This window comes from Bombus fervidus, chromosome 10 (genome assembly GCF_041682495.2).
Source record: "Bombus fervidus isolate BK054 chromosome 10, iyBomFerv1, whole genome shotgun sequence".
Classification (NCBI taxonomy): domain Eukaryota; kingdom Metazoa; phylum Arthropoda; class Insecta; order Hymenoptera; family Apidae; genus Bombus; species Bombus fervidus.
Genome location: NC_091526.1, coordinates 7015960 through 7036524, shown reverse-complemented (window position 1 = coordinate 7036524; position 20565 = coordinate 7015960). Strand labels below are relative to the sequence as shown.

General features: G+C 44.1%; 1 protein-coding gene across 6 annotated transcripts in view; it reads right to left on the bottom strand.

The window, feature by feature from the left end:
- Positions 1 to 20565, bottom strand: part of LOC139991333 (uncharacterized) — a 75386-nt gene that overhangs the window by 32067 nt on the left and 22754 nt on the right. For 4 of the 6 annotated variants that reach the window (XR_011800794.1, XR_011800793.1, XM_072011304.1 and 1 more), the window contains exon 3: positions 18883 to 19343. Coding sequence is in view for 2 of the 6 variants with exons in the window: in XM_072011304.1 (XP_071867405.1) it covers positions 18883 to 19343 (461 nt within the window). In the remaining 4 variants the exon portion in view is untranslated. Of the gene's footprint in view, positions 1 to 7464; positions 8348 to 18304; positions 19344 to 20565 lie in introns of those variants that run through there. The other 2 variants (XR_011800797.1, XR_011800795.1) reach the window with 2 other exon arrangements.

The following is a 20565-nucleotide window of genomic DNA, read 5'->3' as shown; positions in this document are numbered from 1 at the left end:
GTTCTGTTTCTTTCACCCTCCTTCCTTTCATCTCTCACTCTCTGTTGCTCTCCTTACCGCGTGGAGGATCGTTAAAAATGCCCGAAAGCGCGCGTTTCGGCTTTCCGCGAAGTGTATTTCGCGATAGAAACGACGTACACGACCGACACTTACCGCGTAAAAACCGCGATACGAACCGAAAGGAAGAGAGAAAGAGAACGGGAAACAAAAAGAGAGAAAGAGGGTAGAAGAGGAGGAGGTTAGGGGGAAAAAAGGCGGACGAGCGGTGCAGTTATGTCACTATTAAAAACGCATTAATCCTGAATTCGCCTTGGATCGGGCCGGTCGCTTCGCGCGGACCCGTACGATTTAAACGCTCGGTTTCCCGGCGCGCGATTTCACACGTTGCACGCGCATTATTGCTTCTCCTGGTTTTTACCACCCCTCCGTTTCAGGGGAATGGATTACTATCTTCCCGTGGAAATCATCGAGGTGAATTTTCAATACAATTTTCTTTTTCCTCCTCTTTTTTGACACGATATATCCGCGTTAAAAACAAGGAAATAAAAATTGTTAGATTTTTCTCAAGGGTGAAACGAGGAATTGGAGAGATTTTCAATTCGAGAATAGGAGAAATCGAGGAATCGATGTTCCACCCTTTTCCGTAGGAACTCACCCGAATGGATGCAATATCACGAAAGCGCTAAGAGAACAACGACCAACGACGAACATCATGTTGCTGTACTCGAAAGCTCGGCGATGCAACGAAGCGGGGAAGCTGGAAGCTTCTAAAGTACTCGCCGCCGCTGCTAATGGCACTTCTCCGACCAACGAGGGGGAGATTTTAAGCTCGTTTCGCGGAAAAACTGTTGATTTTCCTTGAACGAGAAATTACTTTCTCGCGTTCGCTGCCCCTCCAGTTCCTCTCCATTCGTATTGTCGAAGAATCGATATTTAACAAGAAGTTTGATACGAAGCATAAAACGAAGAGACACGTAGCCTGTGTATAATAACGTCCGCGTTTCTCTTCTATGTCGATCTACTGGAAATGAAAAATTTAAACACGCCGACATCGTGTTTCACATACTCGAAGAAGGATTCTTTTCCTTCTCCTCGATACACGCTTCGCTCGCCACGCCTATTAATGCCCTGAAAAGGTGTAATCGGATCGAAGACCGTCGAACGATCCGCTTTCTAGTCGGTTGTTTTCTTCAACCAATTAGAAAACCGAACGTAACGATGTCTCGTCTAATATCAGAGGGTTCGAGACGCTTCCCTGAAACGCCGTTTAATATCCATAGCGAGAAGAAGAGCAAAAGGACGTGTCCACCGTGTGCGTTGCCATAGATCGTGGTTGCCCTCGCGTAATGATGCTGCCTGTGAAAAGTATATCGGGATTCCCGAAACGAGAAAATAGTAAAAAACGAAAGGGAAAGACGAAAACGTAAGAGGATACGGATAAGCGAAGAAACGGGAGACCAGCGGAGGAGTCATCCGCCTTCCTAATTCGATCGAAGCCTCATTATGATCTTAGAGCTCGTCCCAGGGAACCTAGCATTAGTATAAACACGGATCGAGAGTACCATTATACGGCCCTGGTGGTGGCCCATTTTGAATACGAAAGGAGCAAAGATATTATGTTAATCGAGCCGACGATATTACAATATAGTATCGCCACGCTGTTCCCGGAGGCCGATCCCGTCCAGACTTTTCGCCTACTCGTCCCATATTCGCGACCACGTATGCATATATGTATGCTGTTCGTCGCTGATGCATTATAAGTTGACGAAAAATAATTAATGAACACAAAGGGGATGAAATAACACGGTGGTGAATGCCGGCCGAGAGCTCACAGTGAGACGTGGCAGCGCTAGACGGTGCTCTTGATAGAGAAGCAAGGAGTCGCTCGTGAAAGCTCATGAATATTTATCTGGGTCAGACTTGACCAACTTGCCGATTAAAGCGACGTTTTGTCGCTTCGTTAGATTTCCGACAAAGGATTGCAATAACGGTCGCCGTGAACCGCGCCCTTTTTAACTTCCTCCATTAATTAGACGTCGTTAAAGAACGACCTGACTACTTGTCTTTTCTCGCGAGTTTCTTCTCCCAATCGGAACATTAGGACGTCGATCGATTGCCAATGACGGCCAATTAAAAGGTCGGATATTCGAAGTTCAATGCTGAAGTTGATATTTTTCAAAATATCGTGTGTTATTTCGTAAGATAGGCGATGAATCGTGACGATTGTGGCTTCCTTTAAACAGATTCTCTATTTGCCTTACGATCCCCGAAAGACAGCGTCGCGAACTCGGTATCCTCTCATGAAAATTGCGTAGTGGCTGTCTTCGAGTTCGAGCGGATTACAGGGGTGGTAGAGTTGAATGAAGGGTGTAGGTGGGCTCGGCTACTGAGGGATCGTTGTTGCCATGGCGACACCAACCCCGTCCTCCGGCAGTTCACCATTTCCCCCGTGCGCTACAGCGATCCCTCCGACCTCCGGGGAAGGCGCGATCCATATCTGCTAACGCGAAGTCACGTTTCAATGGCCATTTTGTGCTGTGACAAGAAAGAGCGGGTCCTCGGCTTCTCGCGAAAACTTCACCTTCGTCTGATTTCATTTCCTTTCAGGGAAAAACTCTGGTCAATCTCTGCACTATTTATGATTTTGCTTAAAGAAGAATAGAGAATATACCACCCATTGATGGTTACGCTTTAATTAAACGTATTTACTAAACAGAGAGAAAATACGACGTAATGACACGTATTGTAATGACACGTATTTAAGCCACGTTGTTATTATGTCAAACGTGGATTCATGTGGGAATTACATCGTTGAAGATGTAAATAGCGAAGCGACAAGGAAACGCCACGTCGCATGGAAGATATAGTTCCATAGCGTATAATGAACATGTCGAAGACCGGATAATAATTCGTGACAAGGACGTCTGGGAACGAATTTTCGAAACAAAGAACGACCAAGTGATGATTAGAAAGAATATTGTATGCAATCCACGGTGCAATTAGCCGCGTTTACGTAATCTTGACGAACCGTATCCGCTGTCATTCGAGCGTTTATTTAGAACAATGTTCCAAGTAATGTCCTAAGAAACTTACCAAAAAAAAAAAAGAAGAAAATTATTTTGCAGTAGAAATATGCTTAAATATACTTAATTCGGTAACTACGATTCGACGAAGAAAATTTTTGGATATTATTAAATAAACAATCAGAAAAGGAAATTCGATGACGAAGATTCTTTCCAAGTTCTTCCATTCTTTCCAAGGCATTAGTCGCAAGGTCTCTATGTTACGTGAAGTGCTTTCGACACATTCCTAGAGCACTCAAACTTACTCCACATGTAACCAGGCGCCCTTTCAACGATGCATAGGGGTGTACTGTCGCGACACTTGTGCATTGGCCGTCGAGGACCGATTTAAGAGTCACGGCCCTCCAGTCGATTATGACGTTAAGAGGAAACAACGGTCTGGATCGGTAATTAAACAACGAGGGAATGGGCAAAGCAGAACAATCGAAACTGCGCTGGCGAAAGCAGAGAGCAGAGTATGAAACGTATGGATCACGTGTCACGACGACGAGACGGGAGTAAAAACATCGTTCAACGCTTTGCATACGTGTCTACCTTGTCGTAATTGAACGATTTGCATACGCACGTATCCGATCTCGTCCCGCAAATTGAATACGAGAAACTTATTTAATTTCCGCTGCAGGCAGTTACGTACATCGTGAATTAATTAATACTTACGAGAAGCAAATCACGGTAAAAAAGACAAGTATCGAATGAGACAAAAAAATGAGACAAAATAAAGAAGAAAAAGACACGTCCTTGGCAATCCGTATGACGCCGCGTGGAAGTCACGCGCATGAAACGATCTGCATTCTAATATCGATATTATTGTAATGTGCTCGACCAACGAGTTCTCTGGCGCGGCCACTACCATCAACCACCCCTGGGCCACGGTTAACAAGAATTCAAAATGGAGGTGAGGCGGCCCGCGTGCACATCCCCTCGGAATCGAATTTCAACACCGTCTACCTATCTCTCACCGATTCTCTGGTAATTATTTTTTCGCGAAATCTGGGGATCTCGATCAGGTGATTCGGCTTCCCCCGTTCGACGATCCACGATTCGTCGAGGGTGCGAGGAGAAAGGGCGTATATATACGTGTGTATCCTTTTCGAGACTCGAGGCTGAGCTGCGTGGCGGAGACCCATTTGCGATGCAGGTAACTCCACACCCCCCTCGAGGTATCTTCCAGCTTCGGTCGGCCGCTTCCTGTACGTGTGAACGTATACGTGGCTGCACGCGTATAACAGTGCGCCTGTGGTTCGACGATGCACATGCAGACACCGGCAAAACCTATCTGCCATGCACGATCGCTCGGTTGCATATAAGCCGAGACGCGCAGCACGTCATTACGCGGGCAGAAAGCAAAAAGACGATAGCCTCGCGGCCGGCCAATCGCCGTTCGCGTGCTAATGAATCTGAACCGACCCGACCAATGGCGGAACCCCATATACGCCGCTGGTGAACCCGGTATAACCCTCGTGGCAATGCCGCGGTACCAGAAACCCGGGGTGTGGTGTGTGCGCGCGGCCGTTCGATCAGAAATCCTCCTCTTTTTCTGCGATCGGAGAATTGCGAACGACAGGCCACGCGGCGCACGATTTTTTCAAAATTTCCAATGGTTATTACGCAACGCCCTAACTCCCCCCCCCCTCTCCACCCTTTAGTTTAATTTATCGACTCGAACATATTTCCGAACAAGATTCCATGGAAAGATTAACCCCTGCGAGCTGGTGGATCGTTTACTCGTGTTTTAAGTATCGCGATATAAACCAGCCACTATGTTCTATACCTAAGATATATATGTATATATATATACATTCTATTTCGAAACCTACAAGAATATCACCAGTAATGTTAATCAATGTATGAGAAAGTCTCTTCCCTTACGATTAACTTCTCCACCCTGTACTTCGATTTCTAATAACCGTTTTAACTCGTTCATCAGGCGAGTTTAAATTTTAAATGACAGCAATTGGCGAACGATTCGTACAACTCATAAATAAACAGATCCTCACCCCCAGAAGCCGGAACGCATGCGAGTCGCGCATGCACCGCGTGGGTAGCCAGACACAAAGGTTCAAGCATACTACGGTGAGTGCACGAAGATAGAGGAAAAGGGTAAGGTTCCTGGAGAAACGAGGTATAGCACGGCAAGGAACACGCTCATTGTTTCCCTCCTTCTCGAGACTCTCCTCGCTAGCTGGCTGGCTGTCTGGCTGGCGACACGTAAAGTGCGTGCACGCGTGCATGCGTGCCTGCATGCCGTGCAGCGGCTCGGTGCATGTGCACATAGCGCGTACAAACGCACGGTATAGTCGATGCAACGTGCACAGAACAGCTCGGTGCAGCGTGTACCGGAGTCAGAGAGCCGCTCAGGGCTATCATTATGGCGGCAGTAGACACTCCCTCCTTATCGCCGGTTTCCAACGCGAGTCTCGACCGAACGAACGCTCGCAGCTCCGTTCGCTCGCCATCATTATATTTTCCGCGGCGAGAAAGGACGCGCACACGAGCGAACGCGCCCAGAAATACGCACACACGCGACCAAACGTTGAATACCGTGCCTCTTTCCAGATGGAGAACGTATCAGAGTATGGGTGAATCCGGTCACCATCCAGTCGAATTTCTTCCTGCGTCTTTAAATATACCTCCAGCATCGATTCGATACTTTGTAACCGATACTTTGACGAGAGTCAGCCCCGGTGGAACTGGATTAAGCAGGCTGCGAGGAAAACTGGATTGGGCGGAGGGACGCGTATCTGGGCTCGCCTGAGAAAAATCGATCTGTTTTTTGCGTCCAGGGGATGATTAGTATTATGACAGGCTCCAGTCGGTACGATGATTTTACGTTCGGAAATCTTGCGCGGTCGATTGGCAATCCAGTCACCGCGAAGTTAGTGGCGTCTGCTTTATTATGCAAACTCTTGTAATCTGTTTAGAATTAAAAGTTTGTCCTATTCGATTATCGTGATGATTACAGTCTCGTCGAATACCAAAAACAATCAATGTTTTTCATATCTTTAGTAAAATTGGGATGCCGGCTAAACCGAGATCGTAAAATTTATGTATTTTCTTCGTTTGTATTCGTTATAGCTCGCAGTCTTTTTAATATATTTCGTATACACTGCTGTATTAGTTATTTTATGTCTTCGTTATATTGCTAGACATTTGGTATCCTCGTCTTCAGGCCGGATATTATAATAATCCATAATAAATACAGAGGCAATCCGAACAGTGTTCGGATATTTTCAATAGCATTCAAGTCGAATAAATTGTCTGACCATGAAAGGAAAATTTTCTAACCATTTGCCTACAAAAACTCCCTATGACATAGTGTAGTAATAAATCAATTGCCGGATGTACCGATTCTATGAACAAGCAAGTGCAACTTCCCATTTATAGCGTCGTCTTTAGGAAAGTCAAATTTTTCCTAACTCAATAGCCAAATACTGTACGTGCAATTAAGTACATTGTACCGGTGTTGCACTTTCTTCTCGCCAACCCTCCATTCATTCGCGAGAATCTTTATTTACGTCCGAGCACAATTATCGAGGATTCGTCGAAGAAGGGTGAAACAATCGCGAGAGATGTGTGCCGGCGTTCATTGAGAAGCTCCTCTCTTGAAACGGACGGCAATTTCAACTTTTTCCCCCGCGATGTATCCCTCAGTTTGCGAAGCGCAGCCGCGTTTTTACCAAGCGTTTCCTGCAATCTGTTCTTTCGATACCAGTTAAAGCTCTAACCGGTCTCGCGACCGCGGTTTTTGCCCCCAAAGAAATCAGGGTTTCGCAAGAATGATCCGGATAACTCGCGAAGTGATCGATTCCATAATTTCCTAGAACCACGAGGACTTCGATTCGATCTCTTATTACGAACGATTATCACCGGTCATTATGCTCCACGTTCGATACATAAGGATATAGGACATGGACCATATTTCATCGTTGTTAACAAGCATTGATATTTTATCGACTTTGAAATTGATACCCGTCCGTTCTCTCCTATCTCGACGAATATTACGCGCATCCGTCGAATCAACGCGTTGCATTCTATCAATGACGCGTTATCACTTTACCGTTATGTCTGCTCGAGATTTCTTTCCACCTGCATCCGGACGAAGGAATTCATCGAGCATCAGAAATCGATCGGTTTTCAAACGACAATTAGTGATTAACCTCGTGGCTCCGTTGTACAGAGAAGTTTCAGCAAACTTGGCGAATCTCCAGTGACTGATGCTGCTAAATGGAGATACGATATAATTGCCTTACTTATTTGTCACGATTAAATTGCATGGTAGAAGCAAATCAATTGGAAAATATTATACGGTTTGACGTAAAAATGTTAAACGTCTGACAGATGTCTTATTAGAAATGAATATGTATTTCTTATTGTCAGTTACCTTGAAAATGGTCGCACAAACAGTCACGTGGTCGAATGACCGCCATGTTCTTCCGTCATCTCGATGATTCTCATATATAGACTTTTTGCATACATTTTACTATATTTATCACAAACGAGACTTTTCCATCATTCTCCGAGCCATACAAAAAATCTTCCAGTTATTATATCATCCTGACCCTGAGTATTCAATGACGCACTCATATCTCACTGAGACGTTTCCATCGCGCGACCGTCGCATCGTCCGCGTCTTTCATTCGTCACTTTCTCGATCCAGCATCGCAGTCCATTACTCCAATTCCATTTCTCAAATTAGCACCTTGAAAAGCCACAAAAATTCCAATCCAATCTCGGTAAACCTTTCTCCACGATAGAAGTGTCTTCTAGAAATCCACGTGTTCGAGGCTCGAAATCGTCGGCCATTCGAACGATCGCGTCCTTAACGTCTGTCCATCTTACACGATCGTTCAGCGAAAAGGATGGTATTTTTTCACCGTGGTAACGAATTCGTAAGGAATCGCGACGAAAAGGAAACACTCCGCCGCGTCGGGAGCATGTGACAAACCGCTCGCATCGAGGACCGAGGAGAGACTCTATAAGGTGGTTTCCATCCCCCAATAGCGGCTGGCGCGCTGGCGGACCCGACGCTGCAATCATTCCCCGTAATGATTGTCATTACCGGGAACGGGAGGGCGAGCGAGCGGGTGGACGAACGGGGCAGAGGGATTGGCCTGCATTGCGATTGCGTTTCTGTCTGGTCCCATTGGCCGACAAACTGCGACTACGGACGAGTCTCTGTTCCGGTAGACTGCGACCTCAGGCCGTTCGAGATGTAATTTTGCCTCCTGCTATTCCTTTTCGCCGCTAAAAACTGCTTTTCGGAATCGATCTTCGTGGTACCTGGGCCAATGTCGCGAATTCGTCTTCTTTAACATCCGCTGAAAGCGACGGGAAAGAGTTACTCGTGAACTTGGGAAGTTTCAGCAATTTTTCGTTACAATTTTGATCGCTGGAATATGGTGATATGATTTATAGTTGTCATATGTAATTGCAGTTTTTGATCGCTTTATAAGACACAGAATTCTTTTGTCTAGTTCTGGACATCGCTGCTATATACGTATCTATCGTTTCGTTGTACTATTCTGTATTAGCGTGTTTACAACGTACTTATCCTACTGAAGATTTATAGTTTTTCCTTTCAGGAATCAAATTAATTCGCACCTTTGACCAGTTTATTAATCTCATGACACGAGTACGCGATTAATATTCAACTGTCGAGAAACAAATGACTTACTTCATAGGTTTAGTTGTTATAAAATGATGACATAATGAATAGTAAAGTATAACGTACAATTAAAAAATAGTGTCTGTAACGTTATATTTTCCTACTTTTCAATTTATGGAGTTAATCAATGTGCTGTGTGAACAACTCAAATATCTTGCTTAGAATCTAAATGATACTGTTGAAGCAAGTATTGTGTGTTCTGAGATTGTACGTTTCGATGGATTGCGAAAAATAGTATAATGTAATCTTGAAATAAAGACCTTCTTGATAAAAAAAAATACGCATGTAAATAGCAGTGAATGTGTTAAGTAGACATTATTAAACCAATTATATCCCTACTCAAATTGCATCATTGTCGATGTCAGAAACATAGGAATAAGCAATAGCCAGCCGTTCAAAGCGTATTTCAGAGTCTAGTGCCCTAATTAAGAAACAGGGTATTATCTTCTTTAAACCGCCAATTAATTTTATTTACAGATCGTTTCCCCTATTTCACTTTTTAATCTCAGTTTGTATTTCAACAAACTATTCCATAGATTTTAGTAGCAGATTCATGTAAGTACTAGGAATAAATGTATGGAATTACATGCAGAGGGAGGATACTTTTATTGAGATCGTTACGTCGCGTCGCTTTGGATCGTAATAAAGCAATCGACAGAGGCAGTGTGTGTGGGTTCAAGAATTTAAAGTGTTAGTGAAAAGAATGGATTTTGAAGCGAGCAGCTTTGGGAGAGGACATCAAAGCATCAGATATCGTGGTGGGGCCTTTCATAGCTGCCATTATCGCGTTACTTCCGCGTGGCCGAACGTCATTTGCCTCACACCCCCGTGATGATTTGAGGGCAACCGAGCCACCGACCCAACCCCTCGTGGCTTGTTGGGGCCATTATGTTACTGCATCGCGGCGACTCTACATTCGCGTCGAATGCATCGATGCAGATTTCTCTGTCACCTCGTACAAACGTTAAAACAAACTAACAAATATTTATTAAAATTTTAACGACACCCACGTTCGTTACCAGTTGCCCATAAATTACCCTAATAAACTCCTGCGCGCCATTAAATCGTAATCAAATTTTTCACGCGTTTCACGCACGTACAGAAAGAAAACTACGACTACAGTCTAAAATAGAAGAAGCACGCAATCAAATATAAATCCTCGTATCCCGCATTAACGAATAAAACCCATAAATCTCCGTCTCTATCCTGAACGAAACCATTCCGTCTTTATTTGCGAGAAAAATCCAGAAGGAGAGAAAACATTTGAAAACGTCACCGACCTCAAAGAACGCTCCATCACCAAGTGCACCCTTGATGACAGCCTGCACCTGCACATCTACACAATTGCTAACGCTTCGCGTACCGGCTCGTTCATCGGAGGCCGGAAAATCGTTTCGCGATTCGCGGTCCCATGGAAATCCGCACGACGAAGAAAGCCACGAGACGGTCGAAGATCTCACGGTCGATTATCTTTACGGGCGACATTACCGGGACCATTAGAGAAGCGTCGCGTTAGTCGTCAGACTCCTCGCCCAGATGACAGTTTTGCTACGCCTCTGACGTCAACCAAGCTTCGAATTCCAGCGTGGGCGGGTACGGGCGAAATGGCTTCGTCTCCCTTCGTCTATAAGAGCGTCTCCTCGCCCCAATCCTGGTCCTCGTCCTCCGCCACCTCGACGGCCACCACCTCGCCTCCTGCATTAAGCACTTCGCAACGACAATTTGCGATACATTTGCAAGAGCGCACGCGACTTCATATTCCATCCAACTCCGCGGAAAATTTTCTGGAAAGGCAGACACAACCTCGACTGGTTGTCGTGGCTATGTATATGAAGAAGGAGAACATCACGGGGATGAAGAGAGGGAGAGATAGAGAAAGAAAGAGAAAGAGAGAGAAGTGTCGAGGTCCACTATTGCTGAAAGTGTCTGATCGAACGATTCCACGGCTGGCTGAAGCAGTTACGTTTTTGTCAGGCAACGTTTTACAGCGTCATGGTTCTTTAATCAACGACGACGAACGATTGTATCGTTCGGGTGGAAAATGTGTTTAAAGATCAGAAAAGTCGGACGATGTTGCCGCGGCAACCAACGATTTAGAGAATCGTCAAAACTATTAATTTATAATAAAGTCATTTAAAGGCTGGTTATTAAGAAACTTTATCAGAAGAGTTGAATTACAGAACTCGTTCCCAGTGCATCGAACCATGAACCCACGAAAGCGGTAATTTAAACAACGAGTGCGTTCGTGGATCGTTAATTAGGATCGTAACTTTCGAAGTAATCTGGAATCGCATTTCACGGTGTACCGATGTGCCGCGCACGAAGTCGATTTATCAGCGAGGCCAACGGTTGTCATGGGGATGCGACCCGCCCCCTTAAACCAACTCGCAACCCCCATGCAAACTGCGCATGGAGTCTCGAAAATAGTCCTCTTTGACTAACGAAACAAACCAGAAACCACCAATCAAATACGTAAAATCTAAAAGACACAATCGTCATTTTCATGAAAAAGAAAATACAAAATCTGACAGGGAACTGGAAGAATGGAAGCTCTAAAAATTCCTCAACCACGTTTAAACGCTGCCAATGATTTCTCACGAAAGTTAACGGTTATCTGTCTGTAGGATCTCTCTCGCACGAGGATTTCCCAAGATAAGGATCTAAGCCAGTCTATGTCTAAAAACGAAGCTTAACCAACGCTGAAAACGGTCGACGGCAAAGGCTTTCTGTTCCTTTTAGCAGAAATTTTCCATCGTCCATTCGATAATCTCGTATATCAATATCTACCGTAAGGGATCACGCGAGAATATAATTCTCAGTCGAGTATACGATGAATCGACAAACTAATTAAAAGACAGCCGAATTAAATCGTTCAGATTTAATAACTCTTTCATAAACGTTCCAGTCGAAATCGTTCTCCTTCGTTTAACCTAACTGTTCCTAATCGAAGGACAATTGCAATCGTTTCTGAAACTAATTACTCGCTCTTCGTAGAGTTATTCTGGCCAATTTTGGTATGGAGGATTCGAGGATCGCCTACGCGAGGAAGTCGTTCTTCTATGCGCACCGCGCACCTTTCGACTTCTTTTTTCTCGTCGCGTCGTGCACCAGCTCTCCCACGGGGCTCGACGCTGTGAAAGGTATCCACGGCACTCCTACTTAATTGTTGTTTATATCAAGCAATTTTTTCAAGCCTCGCCGGCTCGATGTGTACGCTCATATAAGAACAAAGCACGCGTCGTCTCTTTAGATCGCGTTTGTAAAAGCGACGCTTTCTGTCGCAGCGCGACGATGAAGGTTTCCTCTTGTCGAGTAAGGTCGCATTTTCAACCTCTGAACCCGGTTGCTGATGGTCGCCGCCTCTTTTGCATCTCGACGTTTGCAAACGCCGTTCTCCGCCTTCTATAATTTCACAGAAGCGAATGAAGTGTTTTCCTTTCTCCGCGTCGAGATGCTCGCCCTTTGTCTGCCTCTTTGTTCGCTCGATTCGATATTAAATCTCCTCTTCCTCCTTCCCGGCTCCACTCGAATGTACGTGCCTCCAATTATCTTTCCGAGAGTATAAAAGCAAACGTAAAGAATGTTGATTACCTTCTTTGTAACGTGCACGACAATTTATTTTCCTCTTTTTTTCGCTTGTTTGAAGAGGTATCAAGCGAAGAACTATGTAAGTACGTACTTACATTCATATAGAAATCGATAGATTTGTCAGGAATCTTTCTAGAATCGCGAATGTTTTGTTTATGAACACAGTGTAAAACAGATTGGTTCTGGAAAGATCGATGTAGCAGATTAACTTCGGATTCGTTGAAACGGAAGCGTGTTCCTTCTTTCACTGCATTGCCACCGGACAGAGGTGAGAAGAGACCCCTGCTGCGTGTTGTCGGCTACCCGGCTACCTACCTACCATTTCACTGGTGAGGTCCGCCTAAGGCCTCGCATTTATCATCGTGGACCACCTCCGGTGACATTCGTCGCCATTCCAGATTAACATTAGATCTCTCGTACGAGTGAAAGAACGTACAGTCGTACGTCCGAGTTAAAACCAGTATTCCTTCGGTGCTTTCGATATTTTTAATATCGTACATAAAATCAACGATCGGGAGTGATCTTTTTTTAAACGACCTATTCTAATAGCGTTTAATAACATTGTTGCCTCGCCTAAAAACCGGTCGGCGACATCGGACAGGAACAGAGGCAGAGATTGATGCCCGACAACGTTGTTAATTCTTCGTTTTTCGCCGGTGGTATCGTGTACCGTGCCGTGTACTTACATATACGCGTAATTTCTAATATGCATAAATAAGATTGATGGGCTCCACGTGCACACCGGAATTTCGATGGGACTTCCGCGCGTTGCAGAGCCACAGCCATGTTCCCCTGAAGGAGAAAACGTGAAGCCGAGGATCCTACCTATCGTAGTGGTGCCGCGAGGCTGGAAATTAATCCTTCCAGAATTTTTCATTGTCGACACCGACCGTCTCTCATTCAGCTAACCCAATAATTACGAGGCGCTCGATCGGTTCGACCCAGCCAGTCAAACGACAGACTTTACGTTCTCCTATCCTTTGTTCCTTTTTCCGATCCTCCATCGTGTCGCGGATTCGCGTTACGATACTGCAGGTAAAGGAGAAACTACCGGGTCGAATCCGAGCGAAGCGTAATTCGCCCGTCGCGTCGTCCAGTTTTTCCAAGACTTCTCTGGCTACCGTGTTCATGGAAAAAATATTATTGTTGTAATTAAACGTCATTAATGCTCCTTTATTAGGAGTTCTTGGGCGGAACGACATTTTAGTATCCTGTACGTGGAACGTTATATTCTGGATTGTTGTCTAGTTACAGTCTGTTGTATTTTTAGTTGTAGAATCTTTTTCTTGTTCTGATAGTGTCATTTCTTCAGATACTCCCGGGCTTTCCTATTAATGTCGAAGGTTGTCGCTGTTCTTTTTGTCGTTAGATTCCACTTCTAGTGTTCCTACGCTGCTCCTTTCTATTAGTGTAATTTCTTTGCTTCCTTGTTTAACGCATTTGGATTACTTTATATCGCTGCAATTCTCTTTCCCGATATTTTTGCATTCTTTCTTCTTGTAGCCTATCCTCGCACACTGTTCCTTTTCTGAAAAATTTAGTTTTTCTCTTGTTGCTAGAATTTTTTATCGAATCCTTCTAGCTATTGGATCTTTCGAACGTACAAGTTCTCCTACATCTCAATTTACGTGTACTTCGAGAAGGTGCTGCCTATCGGAGAAGATTGAACGCTACATATAATTCCGAATGCGACTTCATCAATCAGGTCTCTAATTGTAATGAATCGCAAATGGTATATCGTAAAACACACATACGTTACTAACTGAAAGATAAATGGTTCCATAGAAATTTTATAGCGGATACAGATAGTTCTCTATGCAAATTCCTACGTGCTGTCACACCTAAATAGAGAATATAACCGACTCGTTTGTCGATTTCGAAATACGAGCGCAAGAAGGGTGGTCTCGCTCTTAAAATCCATCGCATATACTATTGTACACGAACAGCGAAAGGAAAGAGGACAAAAGCTGCTATTACACTGACATTTTTCCATCTTTTTAAACGGCGCAAGGGAACGCAATACCTTCGAACGCCACACACGAAATCGTTTCTTTCTCGAGGCGAAAAAGCAATTGCAGAGGCACGGATTAACTTCGAAAGGAACGCGACACGAGGTGGCAGCGATCGAAAACGGCTACCCCTGCCTTGGTAATAAACACAATTACTAATTTAACGCGTTCTGCCGACGGCCATGGAATCAGACTAAGGCACCGAGCTTCGACTTCTTTCCTTTGGAATCGTCCAACAGAGAGATCTATACGCAAATGAACTGCGACGAATCGTGAAAGAATCGAGCCCCCTGTCGCGGTATCGTTGCTTCGAGAGGAAGAGAAGAAAAAAAAAAGGAAGGAGAAGAGAAAATAGGGAGGATGGTCTTTTAGAGGTAGATAAAGAAAAAAAAAAAAGGAAAAGGAGAAACAAGTCTGGTAGGTGGCTACGATGGTCCAGCGACGCGAGAACAAAAGGACGACGACTTAGTTCCGCATGGACCTTTCACGAGGCACCGCAACGGTGACGCTCGTTCCTCATCTTGCTCTCTTTTCTTCGTCTCCTCCTGTTTCGACTCCTCGAGTCTATCATCCCGCGCTTCCGCCGCGAGCCAGACGCGCTGCCCGCAGAGATACGCCGATGATGATGATTAATCGTCCTACCTTTGTCTCGCGATAATGAGATTTTCGTTTGCGCAATGCGTCCACCTGTGAGACCCTCTCCTTTGATCTGGCATTCTGTCTCTCTTTCTTTTCGTTGACCGTGAATTTACCGGTATACCATTTATAGCGACTGCGTTCTATCGCCCAGGAAGAATAATTAAACTAACCCATTGTCGAGGTTCATCATTTTAGTCAATAACGTGGAAACAAAAGGACTGTTTTGAGGCACAGATTAATTTATGGTCCTGAATTCGATGGAGGGAGAGTGATTAAATCGGTCCATTGTTCTGGTTGATAATTTTGATCTTAAAAATGAGGACGAATGATAAGATATTGGAAACAATTATCTGAAAGTTGATTATTTCGATTAATAATGGAAATATGTCGAAGTACAGTTGAATTTTATGCATGACGTAGGTAGAACAATCAAATCGTTCCATAATTTAATTGAGAAAAGAGAAAACAAGGGATAGGAAATTATAATAAATAATCTTGCGATAGAGTCACATAAATATCGCTATGATTTATGGGCGAGCAAGGAAGGGGACTGATGATTTTCACAAATAAAATGAAAACAAAGGAAGGAACGATCGAATGAGTGATTCCGAGGTAAAATAAAATTCACAGCGCGTGAAACGAGCGAAAGGTAGTTTAGCAGCGACACGTGTACCAGACGAGACGAAAACGAGAAGTTACTGTTAGAGAAGCAGGCATGTGCGTATGCAGATACAATGGCGGCGTAGAGGAGAACGCAAGGGAGCGTGGAACATTTGACTACGGGCTGTCAGAGTGTCAGCCAAGCCCATCCTCTTTCACAACGTAGGAAATATTGTAATTGCCCATGCGGAGTTTCCTCTGCGACATAGTACTCTGTCCAAACATTATTCGATTCGATTCCCAAGGGGTTCAGGAACCTCGTGGCCTTGACCAAAAATAACTTCATAGTTATTTAATACATCCTCGTTGTCATCTACTTTCACTTATTATTCACCAAAACTTTAAAAATTCCAAATCGATTCACAAAATATTATAACGATACTATCCGCAACAGAGAGAATACAAAGTATAACATATAATTTCGAACTCTTTCACATGTCATATCTAAAAAAAAAAGGAAAAAAAAAGAAAATAGAAAAATGAAGACGTTATAACAAAAAAATAATTTTTTTTTTATTCAATGGCTTGAAGCAGTAAACTTCGCGAGATCTTTAGCGAAAGCACGCGTCTTATTGGTTTTGTTGGTTCCCATAGAACCAGCAAATTCACGGGTGTCTCGGACGAAATGAGTCGCACAAAAACAGACAGTGAACAAAAGGGGAAAAGGGTAGGGGACGAGACGAAGAAGGAGGACGAGAAACACGGAGAGAGAACAGGCAGACACGGAGAACACGGAATCCGCTTGTAGAGGCATGTCGCAGGCCCGATTGTTCTCCTCTTCCCGGCCCTTTCCTGAATCGGGGCTCGCGAAGTTAAGAGATTTGCCGGCTTGGCGGGCGCGAGCAAAGCGATTCCTTCAGCCTGGCAATCGATTGTCCGATAATATCGGCCTCATTTGTCAACCATAGCGAGCCGTTTAAATGCAAATAGAGCAAAGCGATCTGACCGCTGTGAACATCCACGAAAATACAGTGGATGGAAATTAGAATCGTGCCTGGCAGCCGATCGTTTCGTCTACAGAGTTGCACAAATGTCTAGGGCCATCTAGACTTTAAAAATGTAGCGTAGGTTAAACGAGATACTCGGAACCAAAGAGACGCAGGTGACATTTTGTCATTTCTAAGACAAGATCAGAAACGGCTAATTGGATAGTCAAATATTAATGTTGTCGATATAAATAATCGAAAACTGTTTAGAGGAAACCTGTTCGTGTCCTCGAAAATGGATTTCTTCTTTTTCCCTTCATTTTTTAAAAAACATAAAGAATATTAAGTTTCTTAAATAGCGAACCAGAAGATTCAGAAACATCTTCTCTGTAAAATGTGCTTCATAAAGAAGTGTGTATCTCTTTAAAGTACTACACGACCTATCTTAACACTTAAAAATCAAAGTTATATAGTGTGATCGTTTAGAAGCTAAAAATGAAGTGTTTTTAGACGACGTATTCCCTAGCGGAGACGCTAAAAATGAATTAACTAATTTCGTCTCTTTCCTCTTTTATATTTGAAGAATCAAAGAATATTAGACTTATAGAAGATATAACTGGAAAATTAAACTGACTTTTTCCACGAAATGCTTTATGAAGGAATCTTCCTCTAAACTATTACACGATCCAAGTTAACATTTAATTACTACATTCTTCTTTCTCATCATAAATAACAAGATACCGAGAGATAGTTTTTTCTGCGGAAGAAGACAATTAAGCTTCTCCTCGTCAAATCTGGACACCTGTTCCCTCTCTTTCATCTACTGTGGGTGACCTGACGACGGCATAGGAACCGTGGCAGGGACCGCAGCCATTGATGAATAGCTCCCTATAAAAATAATAAATTATCGCCTCCGGAGGTGGTCTCTCTTTCAAAGAGGAGCCGGCAATTGTTGCTCCGCATGTGTACACGGCTACTGTTAATTATATTGTGCCGGTGCTGTGAGTACCGCCGCGTGGAGCATCGTCATTATTATTCGGCTCTACGATTCAAACATTCAGCTTAATTATTCTGCGAACAACGAGTCGCGTTATCTTCCAGATAACGAACGATCTTCATGGTCGAAACTTTTCTTCTTCTTTTTCTTCTGAAAAAATACCGCGTTTGAAATAAAGAAGAAAAGCCGAGACTATATACATCTTAGTTTGACTTTGACACTGAACCGTGTCAGAGAAAAGCTACGATAAGTCGACTGCTAAAGTAGGAAAAGTTGAAAGCGTGTCTCTCGATCCTGTCACCCATCGTTTGTCTTGTCTTCGTTGGTCGCCTTCTAGTTCTATTGTTTTCTATATTGAGAAAAATAGAAACTGGGATCCAAGGAACGGTCGATAGGTATGCAGATTTTGACCTGTTTGAGTTTCTGGCCCGTTGCGAATTTTTGGTCCTTACGAGCTACAGTTCCCAGCCTCTTATTGCCATCGTTGTCACGTTATGCTTGCTCTGAGGGTGTAAAAAATGTTGAATATGGAAGATCAAAGGTATGATGTAACGGAGAAGATCTCAACGTTGATTCGGTAGAATCGTCAAGGCCACGGTTCTTTCGCCGGTTCACCGTGAGGAAAAGAAATTAAGAAGCCTTGCGTAACTCTCTTCATACGTGGCACGCACGAGGCTCTCTTTTACGCGCACCGCAAAACACCGGTACCTGTTTTGAGCTAAAAACTTGAACAACGAGCTCCGCGATTCGACTACGCCTTTAGCTGGACCGTGTCTTTCCCATAATGAAATTACGTCTTTGCGAGTTGCGACTGTCGTATTTGCAATCGTCACACTTGTGGAAGTATGAAATCTAAGATAAGTTAATTTAAAGAATTCTAATGCTTTCAGCTTCTGATATTGTAATTCTACATTTCCACTATTTTGCATTCGTAGCACCTGTGTCAAATTTCTAGTACAAATTTCAATCCTTGACCTTTATGATCAGAATATTTTTACAGCTGTAATTGATCACAATCATTTTATTTAACCAGAAATTTACAAACTGATAATCATAGATAAACTATTTAGTGTCAGTTGGTACAGTGGTATGGCAATAAGCGAAAAAGTCAAAATTCAAGAATATCGACAGGCTCCATGAACCTATAGAAGATGAGTATCTGAAATCGCGAGTACGTCACATTCCTGGTATTTCCAATCCCTAGTATCGTGCTTCTCCGAAGGAAAAAAATGTCAAGCCAAGAGTAGAATTGCAACGCAATCAAAATTCCTGGGTACTTGAAGTCAGATTATGTTCCAAGAGGTTATAAACTCACCTAGATAGCAGATAGCGGAGGGATATCGAAGGTGGTGAGCGGAAAAGATGAAGTTGAAGAGAAGATGGGAACGAAAAGAGGAATAGAAACTGGCAACGGCGGCGGCTCGATTGATTGCGCTGCAAGAAGTCAGGCCTTGCCTTCCCACCGATGGTACGGGTGGACAGATGGACACACGGTTACGTGCTACAGGTGCTGACCAAGAGTCGTCCTCTTTCCTGATCCCGCAGGAACGCAAACTCCGCGATATCCTCGTGCTGTTGCTATCGGTACCGCCAAAGCGGGGGAAAGGGACGTCACCACTTTTTCTACATCCCACATTCCGGCCACGTCGGGCATCGCCGAGGATTTTGCTTTCCGTCACTCTTTCGTGCTCCTTTGATCGACGTGTCGATACGTACTCTGCAACCGTTTTCTCTCCCGTCCAAACTATATCTCCATCCAGAAATTGGGGACATCCTCTGTAACAATGAATGAAATCCAGGTCATTTTTTCTAAAGTTTCAACCTTGTTGTACTTTTAGGCAGTAAAAAATTCGAATCCTTTACCACATAGATTAGGACGAAAGATTCAAGTGGAGATTAAATTGCGAAGGGAATATTAAAATTGAAAGCTTCCGATATTTTATTAGAACATAAGGATTAACGATTACTAGGAAACCATCGCTCCTGCATTGAACATTTCTTTTTTCCTAGAAATAAAAATCCTAGAAAGATTCAGGCGGAGATTAAATTGCGAAGGGAATATTAAAATCGAAAGCTTTCGATGTTTTATTAGAACATAAGGATTAACGATTACTAGGAAATTATCGCCCCTGCATTGAACATTTCTTTTTCCTAAAAATCCACGAATCCGGATTTCCTAGCCGATGGAAAAAAACAAAAGGGAGGAATTGATCGTGTCACAAGGCAAGCTAGAGCATCGTCACACTCGGTTGTCTCGACAGGGGGTGAAGTTCAGTCCGCGAGGACACCGAGATGAATTGCGGAACGAAGTCGAGAGCGTGGTGCAGCTACAAAGTAGGAGAGAAAGCGAAAGAGGGACGAGACTATGCGGCAGGACAATGCGAAAGAAAGAGAGAGAGCCAGCAGAGCGAGATATAAAGGTATTCAGGGTGGCGAAGGTAGCGGCGGCGGCGGCCACATCAAAGCGTCCACCGACTGCTGGGCTTTGGCTTCGACTTTCCGCGCGTGTTCCTGCTTGCGTGTGCGTGCGTTCATGCACGCGCTCACGGCTCTCTCGTGAGAGATCGAGCCGCGGAGACTGGCTGGGCTTCGACGGAGCTTCGATTCCGGTCGAACCGGTGCGCTCTGTTGGCCGCGTGCGTGCGATCTCCGCTTGTATGCTACTCGTGTCCGTATACTTATACACATACGTATAGTCTTTCGATACAAGCGCGTTCCTCGTGCATTCGTCGTCGATGCGCTCGCTACATGGAAAGGATAATGTCGCAGCATCCTTCCGAACACCGTGGAACGACCGTGTCGCCGCGTCTCCGCGCCACCGTCTCCATGGAACGTTTCCTTTTTTTCCTTCCTCTTCCTTTTCTTTTTCTTCTTCTTCTCTTCTTCTTGTTTCCTCTTAGACCAGAAGATCGAGCGAAGTCTCACGACTCACGAGCCGAGACACATCCAGGAAGGAGAACGCATTCAGCCGAAACACAATGAATCCGAACGAAATATT